At 51.2% G+C, this 13,863-nt stretch overlaps 1 protein-coding gene across 1 annotated transcript in view; it reads left to right on the forward strand.

Annotated features, from left to right (window-relative positions):
• ACOXL (acyl-CoA oxidase like) overlaps positions 1-13,863 on the forward strand; it is a 352,026-nt gene that overhangs the window by 287,834 nt on the left and 50,329 nt on the right. Inside the window, 2 exon segments of the mRNA XM_060116983.1 lie at positions 12,900-12,938; positions 12,941-12,969. Of these exon segments, the coding sequence (XP_059972966.1) occupies positions 12,900-12,938; positions 12,941-12,969 (68 nt within the window).

Here is a 13,863-nt window from a genome sequence, read left to right on the forward strand (position 1 = left end):
ATAGAGAGGCTCCCTTTGGGAACCCAGGAGGCGGCAACACGTGGGGAGAAGAGATCATGAGAACCGGCACATATAAGGAGGGAGAGAGGAAGAGAGTGGAGGCACCTGGGTGGAGACTGTTTGGAGTAGGGGGTGCTCCGCTCACATACGTGACGGCTCTTAAAAAGAAGAATTTGTTTGGCTGAACCTGAGCATTGAAGCCCAGAAACCCTGCACAGAGCGCGCAACTTTGCCACATCGGATTTAAATTTTGTGCCTCATCAGCAAATAGACACAGGAAGACAGAAAGTTCTAAAATGCCGACACCCAACTTTGGACCACATTCCGAGCCTTCCCCATCCTGGGAGAGCAGGCGTGAGGAAGCGTGGCTCCCGGACTCCAGTGAGTGGAGGAAGATCTCTTCTGCGACATCACACAGGCTGCTCCCTTCCTCATAATGCGGGGTTTCCTTCCCTGAAGCCCCAGGCCACATAGGTGTGCTTGAGGTCTGTGTCAGCCGGACCCGAAGACCCCAAGTGCTGCCTTCTCAAGAAGTACTGTCACATGACCCTCGCCAGAGCCCCCGGGGGCCCTGCTCATCCCAGGCCCCGGGAGTGTGTCACCTAGGAGATCCCAAGAGGGCTCTGATAACTCACTCTTCTTTGCTGGAGGTGACAATTTATGAGATAGTTTTATGACAGATGACCTTGAAGATTCTGTCGCACTCGGAAGAGGGAGACGAGGAAAAAGCCAGGTCAGACTCTCGGAGGATATTTGTTTTGCGGAGGCCCGTGAGGGACAGAATTTAGCCGCAGTACTTGGACCCAGACCCTAATAAACATCACTCACCTTCCGGGCCCCAGGAAGGTGATGGCCTCTGTCTCCGCCTATTCGGTGCTTCCTCTGAGCCAGGGCCGTGCTGAGCGCCTGGACCCTGTCACTTCTTCAGTCTCCACAACAACCTCACACAGCCCTTGAGTAAACTCAGCTCAGGGGTGAACAGTCACCTCGGATCACACAGATCTAAGTTGTGGAGCCGGGACTCCGCCCCGGGGCTGGCTGACCCCAAGGCTTTTTATTAGCATCAGATTTTGAGAAAAGTCCTCCCACCCTCAACTCCCCAAGGGCTTTCCTTCCTGCAGGTGAACGCCGAAGAATGGGCATTCTAGCGTTCTTGAACTTTCGGGGGGGGTTTCTTTGTGTTTTATTGAGCACATACTTTCCTGGGTTAAAGTTGGCCTGTGCTGCTTTTCGCTCTTCTCACCGCCTTTGTCTCTGAATCATGCTTCTTATCTTTTCTATCTCACAGGCTTTGTGTGAGATTAATGAGCACTCTTTAATCCCCCACCAGGGCAATGAGGGAGGGACCACCATCTACCCAGTTTCCTTCTGAGGAAACTGAGGCACAAAGAGACTACATAAGCAGAAGGGGGATTCAGATCCAGCAGACTGCTGCCATCTGCCCACTTGGTGGGGCTCCTAAGTGCTTGTTGGACCTGAATCTGGTAGCTGAGCATTGCTAAAGAGGCAAGAAAAATAAACCGGCCTCGCCTTTAAAAAAAAAAGGGGGGGGTGTTGTTTTTTTTTTTTTGCTCCTTTGTACACTGTGTGATCGAAAAATGTACCTGATATGATGAATTGCAAAGACCTGAGCTATAGTCTACACTGACTTTCCAGCTCCTGGTACCTAAGTATTTTCAAAATAAGGCTAATCAGTGTTCAAGTTGGCAGGTGAAATTAACCCAAAAGGTGAAAAAGCAAAAATTTGCACGGCATAACTCTATATATTGTGAGATTTCTGCTAGGAATACGATTAAGAATAAGACCTTCTAGACTGTGAATGAAAAATAGAAGCCTAGGAAATCTTGTTTTATCATAGCAATTCTAGGTATGATTTTCTATATTAAAAAATGATCCCATAGTCTAAAGTTGAACATATTTGCAATAAACATAAACTTACATTTAGGTTTTAAAGGACAACATGTTCTAATCTCACAAAACATTTAGCAAATAACCTTTGAGTTCACATGAACCACCCACACAAAACCCAAAATGAGCTACAGAGAAAACATAGAAAAAGCAACTGTCTGTTGACAACCAGATTTTCTTTCAGTTCTTTGAGTTTTCTGTCTATAAATAATCTGTATGTTTCAAATGTGACCATTTTCTTTCAAGGTGTCTCCTGGCATGTTCTCACTTAAGTATGCTTGACAAACAAGAATTCACTGTGTAAATCATGGAAACGATTGAGTTTCTGGAGGGGAGAGCTTCAAAATACATGCTTTTTAGAGACCCAGAGTGTCAAAATGAAGCATTAAGATGATGTGTTCCTTCTTCAGTGCATCTTTATCTTTTATGAAATCTGGAGTTTGATAAATCACCAGAGACAAAAACATCATTTTTAACCTAGATCCAAATGTCACGTGGAAAAATAGTGCTGTGTCTCCTCTTCATGAATTTACCTTTCTCTTTGTTTATGAATTATGGGAATTTGTTTGCAGAGAAAACATAATGCTCTATTAACTTGAACGTGATGGCTTTTACTTAGAAACGTGAGAACTGAAAAGAAAAAAAGAGCATTCAGTCCTTTGAGATATAATCATTAAACAAGTTTTGATATATGCTCAAAGTGGCATAAAATGCTACTTTACCTGGGGAAAGGATCACCAGATAACTAAAAGTGAGGTTTTCATCAGTATTTCACCTCCCCTAACTGACTCAGGACCCCTGATCTGGTCCATCAAAGTGCATGTTGAATCCTCAGTGGGGAAATTTTATGTAACATCAGTGTAAATAGCGATGGATGAAGCTATCTATTGGAATTTTTTTTCCTAAAAATTACTCAGAAATTCCCTCTTAATTGGCAGCCTAGAAAATAAAATACATTCCTACAGATTTCTGTAATTATAGGTGAAAATGATTCTGTGTCCAAGAGGGCAGCCAAAAGGACTTACAGTCCAGATGGCATCAAACCTCTTCTTCCTGAGATCTGGAGGATAAAAGTGCAGAAACCAAAAGACTAAGTTAGCCAAGAAGACATAACATGGCAGAAAAAAGGGCTTTTTCAAATGTTCAAAATAGCTGTTTTTAAATATGTAATACAGTTTCTTGATGCAATCCCTTGCCTTGTGCCTATGTTATAGTTCTTAATTCCTGAGACGTTTAAGACAGATTAAATTGTATGCAAACCCGTTCCAGGCCATGGCCACGTGGCTGAGTTTTTCTGATCATTGTTACAAAGGTTTTTGCAATGACAGACTAAGGAGGCACTCAGATTCCATCCTAAGCACCAGAGTTGCGTCCAGCCGCAGCTGCACAGGACCAGCTGCAGCTGCGAGCCGTTGACCTTGGTTTGCTCGGGGCTTCCCTCTTGCAAGGAACGTGCACACCGTGTTGGTCCTAAGGAATGGGATTAAGGCAGTGCCTTGGACTCTGCGACCAAACTGGCAGGATGTCCTGGGGACGTTGAGACCTTCTCTGTCTCTCAAACTCCGATTCCCCATGAAGAACAAATCCGGCCGCGGCCCCAGCTGGGTCCAGCGTCTACTCAGCTGTCCTTCAGAAACAACACTGATGGAGAACACTGTTTGTTCACGCCTTTATCCACCCATCCTCAGCCAGCAAGTGCTGCTGAAGGCCTGCTGTGTGCCAGGAGGTGTGTTAAGTGCTGGGGATAGAATATCCAGTAAGAAAGGCCCCTGCTCTCAAGCAGCTGGGATGAGAGTTACCCCAGACCTGGTGCACTGGGAGAACATGGGAGAGACGTCGGCCAGTGTGTGGGGTTCATGTGGCTCCCCACAAAGTCCCAGGTGAGGCGATCCGTGTTTGAGACCTTGATATTTTTCGATATACATTTTTTTGTTTGTTTGTTTTGTTTTGTTTTTGTGGTACGCGGGCCTCTCACTGTTGTGACCTCTCCCGTTGCGAAGCACAGGCTCCGGACGCGCAGGCTCAACGGCCATGGCTCATGGGCCCAGCTGCTCCACAGCATGTGGGATCCTCCCGGACCGGGGCACGAACCCGCATCCCCTGCATTGGCAGGCGGACTCTCAACCACTGCGCCACCAGGAAAGCCCTAGATATACTTAAAAAAAAAATTTACTTTTGGCTGCACTGGGTCTTCGTTGTTGCGTGTGGACTTTCTCTACTTGTGGTGAGCGTGGGCTACTCTTGGTTGCGGTGCGCGGGCTTCTCATTGTGGTGACTTCTGTTGCAAAGCATGGGCTCTAGGTGCACGGGCTTCAGTAGTTGTAGCACTTGGGCTCACTAGTTGTGGCGCACGGGCTTAGTTGCTCCGCGGCATGTGGAATCTTCCCAGACCAGGGCTCGAACCCATGTCCCCTGCATTGGTACGTGGATTCTTAACCACTGCGCCACCAGGGAAGCCCCAAAACCTTGATTTTTGATGGATGGGCAAGATTTACCTTTAGTATGTAGGTGTCAAGCGCATCACAAGCAGAAGGAAGGGCAAAATGGGAGGCATGAAATGCACAGGTGACTTGGGAAAGCGCCTGTGGTGTGGTGCATCCAGGATTCTGGGCAAACATAGAGGGTGGGAGTCGGGGTCCCGCAGGGCCCATGTGGGCCACGTGCAGGAGCTTTCACCGTCCACCTCCACAGTCAGTGGGGGTCTGGGAGAGATTCAGAGCAGGGGGAAGCATGGCCTGCTTGGGGTGTTAGGGAGAGGCCTCTATCTGTGGTGTGGAGGGGAATTGTGACCAGGGAGGCTGGGCGAGGCTGTCCAGGAAGAAGCTGGGAGGGAACGAACTCAGAAGCGATGGCGGCAGGACTGGGGCCGAGGGTGGGGTTCCAGAGATGTTACAGGGAAGGGATCTACGGGACCTTGAGAGTGATCAGACGTGAAGGGTGAGGTAGGAGGGAACACGGAGGCTGACGAGGGAGGGGTTGGCTCTGGCACCGGGAGACCAGATGGGATGAGATTGCACTTGGACCTGGGGCACGAGCGGGGCCTGGAGCTTGTAAGTGAGATGCTGAGACAGGGGAAGGGCAGAGAGGCCTGGGAGCCACAGAGACACCCCAGTCCTGAGCAGAAGCATCATGTTAAATTGAGAGGAGAATCCCTCAAAATGGAACATCGGAGTGGATGCCAGGCCCTGGGCAATGGCTCATGGCTGTCCTGTCCATGACCCTCCTGGAGTCCACAGCTCTTAGTTTTCCAAACTCCGTCAACTTCTGTTCTCTTGGTGGATCAGTGGCAGGGAGGGGTGTGACCTCCAGCTGAGCGTCACTGTCAGACTTGTCTTTCCTGGCAGTTGTGAGGGATCTGCAGGTGGTTGGGACGCTCCCACGGGGAAGGCTGTCTGCCAGGGAGAAGATCGGGCGATATGGCCACCAGCGATGGCTGCCTCTCACTCTGCCTCCTGGTCTGGACCAGACCCCAGGAAGCATTCCTTGGTCAAGGTGAGACAGGGACCACATCGAATAAGTGAGAGGACACCCCATGCATCTGAGGGCGGGCAGCTTCCCACGTGCGGGAAGACTGTGGGGTCCAGAGACAGGAGTCCAGCTGAGCTAGGCCCTCTTGGCTTCCCAAGTGAATGACCACACTTGCTCTGGGCTGAAAGGACTCTTCCCAGAGAATCCGTGATGAGTGAGCTCCCTCTCGTGACTTCAAGCCTGACCCAAGCCAAAGACCACAGATGGATCTCCTTTGCAACCAGCTTCATGGGAAAGAACCCAGGGAAAGAAGATCGAATGGGCCTGTGATGCTGCAGGCATGGGGAGAGGGATACAGCCTCCCTCCCGAGGCCCAGACACTGCAGTCAGGGCTCGGCCCCTCACACGGCTGCCCCCTCCTCACAGGAACTGCCCACATCTAGAACTTGGCCGCCGTTTATCCGCGTCTCGTTCCCACAGCTCAGACTAGGTCCAGGCTTCCGAGACGTCAGTGAGACCCTGTTACTGTTCCCATCCCAGGGCCTGGCCAAACTGGCCTTTTACCTGCCTCTAGCAGTGCAGGCTCTGCTGGTCCACACTCTCCCTCTGTGTGGGCAGAGTTCTTGCAGATTTCAAAGGAGTGGAGAGAAGTGTATAGTTTCTTTGCTTACAAAGTTGGCAGTGCCTCCTACTTGTAGACTTTGGGCTAGGAGTAGGAGAGGGAATAAGATGTGAACACCGTGCCTTCATGCAAGTGGATGCTGCCGAGCCCGGGAGGGGTACCAGTAGTTGGCAGATGTCGCAGGACTCCAAGGTGGCTTCACAGAGGGTCCCTTGGTGCTGGGTCTTGAAGTGTGAAAAGGATCCCAAAGTTGGAAGTGTGGCAGTGCATTCCAGGAGGAGGCTACGGTGTGGGCAAAGATGAAGGTGATAAAGTGAAAGCCTTGTCCAGGGGATGCCAATGTCCTTCTTCCACCAGAAGGGAGGCTTTTGGGGGAGAGGCCAGGAAGAGCATTGAGATGATGAGCCTGGAAGAGTGGGCTGGGGAGGGCTGGGTGCGCTGAGTGCTGCACTGCAGAGCTTGGCCTTTGCCGGGTAGACAGTAGGACACCAGTGGAGGGGCTGAGCTGGAGAGGGACCCTTTGACCCAGGCTCCCTTGAGGGGAATTTTCCTGGCCCAGGGGCCATGCTGCATTGGAGACAGAGGCTCAGGGTGGGGATGGGTGGGGAGCGGAGCCCAAAACCAGTGAGTGTGGCCAGCAAGTGAGAGGACCGATCTGCAGTGATATGCTGGCAGTTGGGGTTGAAGGGAGGGTTTGCACTGGAGGAGCAGAGAGCCCCGTCCCCATCCTTTGGAAGGACTGAGGTCCCGGGACTCAGGCAGGAAGTGCACTGAGACTTAGTTACAGGGAACTGGAGCCTGTGTGCCTGGGGAAGAGGCACCTCGGAGCTCCTGTCATGCTCGTGGCCACAGAGGAGGGGAGTGTGGTATATGCCCCGCGTGCCCTGCCTGCTCTCTGGAACGGATCCCGTGAGCTGAGGGAGGAGCAGGCAAGCGCTGCAGGGCCAGCAACAAGGACAGAGCAGGTGGGGGGGGCAGTGTGGAGGGAGAGGGGAGCCAGGACCCTTGCCTGGCACAGGGGCTCCCAAGGGTCAGCTCCACGCCCTTTCAGCCCATCTCAATGGGCAGGAGGCCGGAACTGCTACACCTGTTGGCTGCCAAGAAGTTAAAAGCCCCTGTTCCCGCTCTGTGCTGATTCTGAACGCAGAGCTGGAGTTCCTTCTGCAAAGACGCAGCCCTCTCTCTCTCTTTCAACATTTCCCTGTTATGTTGTGAAGAAGAGGTGGGAGGGGGACTGCAGAAGCCTCGAGTGACAGATAGTTCTACAAAGGGTGTCGCGAGCATGGCTGTCACTCGCAGGCGAGAGGGGACCACTGAGGGACAGCCACTGCAGTCTTCCACCTTGTGCATGGGCATCAGGGGAGCCTGGCCCTTGGGGATCCCAGGGAGAGGCAGGCCTAAGCCAGCCAGGTGGGACGCCCGCCTCCCGGGCCAGGGAGGCCTCAGCAAGGGAGGACACTGCTCCTGGGCACAGCGCCATATTCTGGCGTGCCCAGTGTGCACGTGCTCAGCTCACACTCCTCCAGGTAGAACCTTCTGTTTAGGGGCAGGTGTCAGCCTCCCCATTTCTCCCCAACGTGGAGGCTGGCTTCCTCATCTTCACTGTAGGTACGTGAGGTGAAAGCCACATTTTCCTGCCATTCTGGAGACTCAGCTGGGACTGAGTTTCCTCTTTCCAGGGGTGGATGGGGGGCCTGGCTTTGAAGAGGCTTGGGTGAGCCTGTATTTTCTCACTGGGTCCTTATTCTCTAGCCTGAGCCTGCACTGTGTGGGGGACCCACAGTGAGGGTACCAGACAAGATTACAAAGCAGTGAAGAAAATATACTCTGTTCTCCCACCATGGCACGTGTAGCTTTATTCATCCAGAAGGCCAGGTGGGAATCTAGAATTTTCAGACTCCTGGAAGTTTTGTGAACTCTGCAGCCTGGGGAAAAGCACCCTCCTTTCCCCACCTCCCTCTTTCCCACCCACAGCTACGTTCCACACTGTGTACATCCTCCAGCCTAGACACCCAAGGTCTGTCTACAACCCTCCCAACAGCTTCCCCTTGGCCACCCCAGGGATCCAGGGTGCACACACCAGGAGGAGAGCATTCCCAGGAGAGAAGCTCAAGCTACTTGGGCTGGAGAAGTGGGATGCGGGCTCCAGGCGGGCGCTCCCCCATTACCCCGTGGGGAAGGCTGTGGACAGAGGAATGCCAGAGCAAGGCTCTCTAAAGCTTGACAACTGGGGTAGGACCCCTGGCTCCCAGAGCCCTGTCATAGGGATTGAGAGAAAAGCTGAAAGAATATTCTGAGACAGGATTCCTGAGAAATACAACCCCTTCTGTAATATGTGCAGGCCAGCTGTGCCTGCGAACGTAACGATGGTGCCCAGTCTCACCAGCCATATTTCAAAAAGGACAGTGGTGTTGTGCATTTGGTCCATCTGACTTTCCCCCATTATTTGTATCAACACGTCATCATGAGACCATCCTAGACACAAGCATTTCTTTGAGTTGTAGGGTGTCCCTAGTGTTGCAAAATCCCGTCTGTCTTTCAGAAATGGCTGCAGGGGTTTGGCTGTTGTACATAATTTATCCACCAGCTCATCGAAGGGGAGACATGTGTATTTCGTGCTGGCCTATAATGTTTTTCTCCCAAGCTACCACTTTTTTTTTGTTTTGTTTTTTACTTCAATCAGGTCATTTTTTCTATGCATCCCTCTCACCCCCCTCCCCGACCTCAAAGGTAACAACCTCAAAGTTAACAAGTGTGTTACCTAAAAATCTATTGTTCTTCCTCTATTGTCAGGCTGATCTTTTTGTCACACAGGGTGGACAGGCTGAACCAAGGAGGGCTTGACTATACTCAGACAGGTGGGAGCCTCTGCAGCCCCTACGGAAATAAATGGCCCTGGGACACTTAAGAGCAGTTACAACAATTGAAACGTGGGATCAAGAAGATGATTCCTGGGCTTCCCTGGTGGCACAGTGGTTGAGAGTCCGCCTGCCGATGCAGGGGACACGGGTTCGTGCCCCAGTCCGGGAGGATCCAACATGCTGCAGAGCGGCTGGGCCCATGAGCCATGGCTGCTAAGCCTGCGTGTCCGGAGCCTGTGCTCCGCAACGGGAGAGGGCACAACAGTGACAGGCCTGCGTACCGCAAAAAAAAAAAAGATGATGATTCCCTCCCGAGTCTCTTAAGGAAGAGCGCACCCCAGTGCAACCCGTGTTCTGTGGGCGCTGGTCTGGCTGCAGCATCCTTTCTTTTCTCATTAGGCAGGCAGCTCCTTGAATCAGCAACAAAGGGAGAGGAAAGTGGATACCACAACTGCTTTCATTTTGAGGGTTATTTTCCTATTTAAAAGTTGAGGCAGGAGGAGGGAGAGGAGAGTGACGTGTCACCGTGTGATGCTGCTCCCCTGGGGTTGTCCGTGGGCCCCAGCCCTCGGCCCCAAGAGCTGCGAGCCACATTCCTTCCTTCCTCTTTCAGGACTCGGTAGAAATCAGAGCAGGGGGAGGTGGGGGAGAAACCTGCTTTGGGCACGAGAGCATCCGTCACCCTGACTCTGAGGCGAGGGGAAACAGCCAAGGAATTGGTGAGCCCTGCTTCTGTTTGACCTGCAGTTGTCAAGGTTGGCTTTTATTGTCTGTGTCAAAGGCGTGAGAGGTGATTAATTCATGAAACGCAGCGGGCCAGTTAAGGGGAAGCTCCACCCGTGGGGTCCTGTGTTCCCACAAGTGCACTCCAGTCCAGTTCCAAAAACTGGGTCATGACTTGAGGCCTCTTGGGCAGGACGGTCATAGAACAAACAGGCTAAGACCCAGGCTGTCTTCTGGAACCCGGAGCTTCCCTCCTGAGGTACGGCAGCAAGCGCGCCTAAAAACCAAAGCAAGACTCAAAAAGAAGAACCCAGCGTGTAACATGTCACGCCAAAGCATCAAATGGGAGTAAATCAGTGTGATGGGGAAAAATTAGACAAAACTCCTTAGAGGTACAGAGAATTGGGTGCCGCGCCCCCCGGCACTGGGCACTGACATCCAGCCTCTGCATTAGTCCTCACACTGACGCCAGGAGGCCGGCACCCTCTCCACATGTGGCTGGTGAGGAAACTGAGGCTCGGTCAGTGTGTGACTCATCTGTTGTCCGAGGCGGCTGGTGGCGGCAGCACCGTTGAGGATGTCAAGTCGGGTCCATCTGACTCCAAGCCTGTGCAGCTGACCCCTCCATCCACTGGGCCTGGCAGAAGGTGTTCTCTGAGCAGCTTGGGAGGAGAGAGGGAGAGGGTCACGTGGACCGAGGACCAAGCCGTGGTTTGAGGATGGTGAGGAACCGTTGGAGGGGATGTCTTGTCCAGGACAGAGGGACTAAGATGGCGGAGCAGAAGAGAAGCCAGAGGGCAGTGCCAGGCTTCCTACAGTGGCAGGAGAGGAGGGCTGGGCCTCAGGGTTGGGGAGCAAGTTAGGAGGGTCCTGCAGGCATCAGAGCAGCTGCTGTGCCATGGGGAAGGGGTGCCTTTGAGGGGCAAGGAGAGTCCGCAGGCATGGCGACAGGAGGGAAAATCAAAGATTTGGGCCTGGAGGCTGGTGGATGACAGTCCCTCCCACTGAAATGGGAAAATTCAGGAAAGGGATGCCTAGGCGTGGCGCTCAACTGGTTTGGCTTAGATGTATCAGTACAGAATTTCAGGGAGCAGCTGCTCTCCTGGGTGCCATGTCTCGTGAACAAGTAAAGGCGTCACAGTGGAGTCCAGCACCCAGGCAGCTGGACGCATGGATGCGGGGCCACCCCAGCGAGGGGAGAGGGGAGGGTGAGAATCTAGCAGCCCTCCGAGGAGGCTGGGAGAAAGTGTTTAGATGTCCACGGCCTGTGCTGAGGAAGATGCCACGTCACAGCAGAAACCTCTACCAAACAAAATAGCCACCTTCTAAAAGATTATCTAAAGAACACCAGGTGCAGATTTTTTTTTTGGCGGGGGGGGGGTGTTATTTTTTATTTTTTACAGTAGCTCCTTGTTGCTTATCTATTTTAAATATAGCAGTGTGGACATGTCCATCCCAAACTCCCAATCAATCCTTCCCCTGCCACCTTTCCCCCGGTAACCGTAAGTTCATTCTCTTAAGTCTGTGAGTCTACTTCTGTTTTGTAAATAAGTTCATTTGTATCATTTTTTTTAAGATTCTGCATATAAGCGATATCATATGATTTTTCTCTTTCTGTGTCTGACTTACTTCACTTAGTATGATAATCTCCAAGTCCATGCATTTGCTGCAAATGGCATTATTTCATTCTTTTTATGGCTGAGTAATATTCCATTGTGGAAGATGGGCTGGACCCAGGGGATGGCCAGTGGCTTTGAGTTGTTGGACGGGTGGTTGAGCTATGCTGCCCTCAAAGGCAGGAGGTGAGACTGCCCAGCAGACGGCAGTGAAGGGTGACGACAGGTAAAGAGTGAATGCAGGGGCTTCCCTGGTGGCGCAGTGGTTGAGAGTCTGCCTGCCGATGCAGGAGGCACAGGTTTGTGCCCCGGTCCGGGAAGATCCCACATGCTGCGGAGCGGCTGGGCCCGTGAGCCATGGCTGCTGAGCCTGCGCGTCCAGAGCCTGTGCTCCACAACGGGAGAGGCCACAACAGTGAGAGGCCCGCGTACTGCAAAAAAAAAAAAGAGTGAATGCAACTCTGAGTCTGGAAATAAGAGGCTCATCTACACGGGATCACTCAGTTAAAGCCTTAATGCCTGTCGAAAGAAGTGGATTTAAATCTGAGGGTGGCAGGGAATCATGGGAGCATTTTCGAGAATGAAACAATACAGTCAAAGCAGCACGCATGGGGCGCAGTTGTGGTTCTGTGCTTATTTACACTGAAAAGGGTGCTCACGCGAATGGGCCTTGGGTGAGAGCTGGGCCACCAGCATAGAGAAGGGGAGTGTAATTTGTGGAAATTGTCTCCGTTAATATTACTAGAGCTTTCATGGCCAATTAAAATGGACCATTAATCTTTTTTGCAGACCTTCTTGGTTTCTCTCCACCGTCCTGTTGGAGAAAGATGGTAGGGGAAATGCGACTTGAAATATTTGGGGGACTTGTTGGGTTTGCTTGAGTCGACACTGGGCCCCCGTCATTCATACCCAGAGAAGACTTAACACCGTGGGAATCACGATGGAGACTTGAGAGAGAAAATGTAGCGCCGCCAAATTTACAAAGGCAGGCGGAGTCCTCTAGACGGTGGTCACAGGAAATGAACAGGCAGTGTGGTCATGGGGGAGAGGACAGGCTATATGGTGGCTGAACCCAGGACCTCCCAGCGGTGTATTTTTCATTTTTTAAATTTTATTAATTTATTTTTTATTGGAGTATAGATGATTTACCATGTTGTGCTAGTTTCAGGTGTACAGCAAAGTGAATCAGTTATACATATACATATATCCACTCTTTTTTTAGATTCTCTTCCCATATAGGTCATTACAGAGTACTGAGAAGAGTTCCCTGTGCTCTACCATAGGTCCTTATTAGTTATCTATTTTATATACAGCAGTGTGTATATGTCCATCCCAATCTCCCAATGTATCCCTCCCCCTCCCCCCCCCCCCGCCCCCGGTAACCATAAATTTGTTTTCTGTAATACATCCGTGACTATATTTCTGTTTCATAAATAAGCTCATTTGTACCATTGTAGGATGGAGCTTTGCTGATGGTCATGGCCGTGTACTCTGATGTGATCATCCCGGCTGACAAGGGTGAAGTGACTGTGCTGTCCCTGCTCCCACCTCCCCGGGGCGGGCTCTGTCCACCTTGCACCTATCACCAAGGAAAGGACTGTAGCACGCCACCTCTATCTGTTATCACCACGATGTCCTCCTCCAAACAGGGTCCAAAGGGTCCAAAGGGATGCCATTCACTTTCTCTTTCTTCCTTTCCAGTTGCTTTAGAGCTGTTCTCCCTTCCCGTGAGGCGCTGTCCTGAGAAGAGGACCAGGCTTTGTTAAAGAAGGTACGTTAGCACACAAAGCGCCAATCGCCTTAAAGGCTCACAGCATTTTTATTGCCCCGAGGAGAGGTTCACTTTTACGAGCAGGAGTAAATTTATCATCCCTGAATTTTGTGCTCCTTGGGGATAAACTTGTCATCGGTGGGTAGGAGGGTTGCTGGCTAATGAGCACAGCCGCCGTCCTGGGAGTGCAGCAGAGTGACAGGAAAGTGGGTGTCAACCACTAGCGGGGAATCTATTCAATTCTCCAGAGGGCTCCGTTGGTTCTATTTAAGCTTATCTGACAGAGCCTTGATTCTCTGAGCAGATTTATGAGGCTTGGCCAAATTCTATGACTCTCACCATACTTTTTAATTAAGACAAAGGATCCCATACGTTCTGTGCCTGCCACGTCTTTTCGTCACCGTGGGGAAAGCTTCACAAATGAGTCTGTTCATATGAACCACTGGAAGGGGCATCTGATGTCATAGCCTCCTCGCCCTTGAGTGGGAGACAAACTTCTTTTTTTCTTGGTGACCATCGTTTTCTTTCCTTCCAAATGACAAAGGACAAAGGTGCGGTCTAACCCACATTTCAGTTGTACATCTAGGTGAGCCAAAAGTGTGGAAAAGCCTGTCCAGCAGCCTGCCTGCATTTAATTAAAACTTAGTCTTTGAAGGCAGAAAGCAATAGGTACCAGCAGATCATAAAAGTACAGACACACTTTTCCACCAATGGCTGAGACTCACGTTTTCACCTAGAAACTGTCCTCAGACTGACCTAGAGGCATCTGCATTTCCGTGACGTCATTTCAGTTCTGTGCTGTCAGGAAACCGCGTGTACCAGGAATTGCATTTCTTTACCTAAATACCATACCAGGTGTTCTCTGACTTTAGAAATGGGTGGAAAATATAGGGC

This window comes from Mesoplodon densirostris, chromosome 14 (genome assembly GCF_025265405.1).
Source record: "Mesoplodon densirostris isolate mMesDen1 chromosome 14, mMesDen1 primary haplotype, whole genome shotgun sequence".
NCBI classification, from domain to species: domain Eukaryota; kingdom Metazoa; phylum Chordata; class Mammalia; order Artiodactyla; family Ziphiidae; genus Mesoplodon; species Mesoplodon densirostris.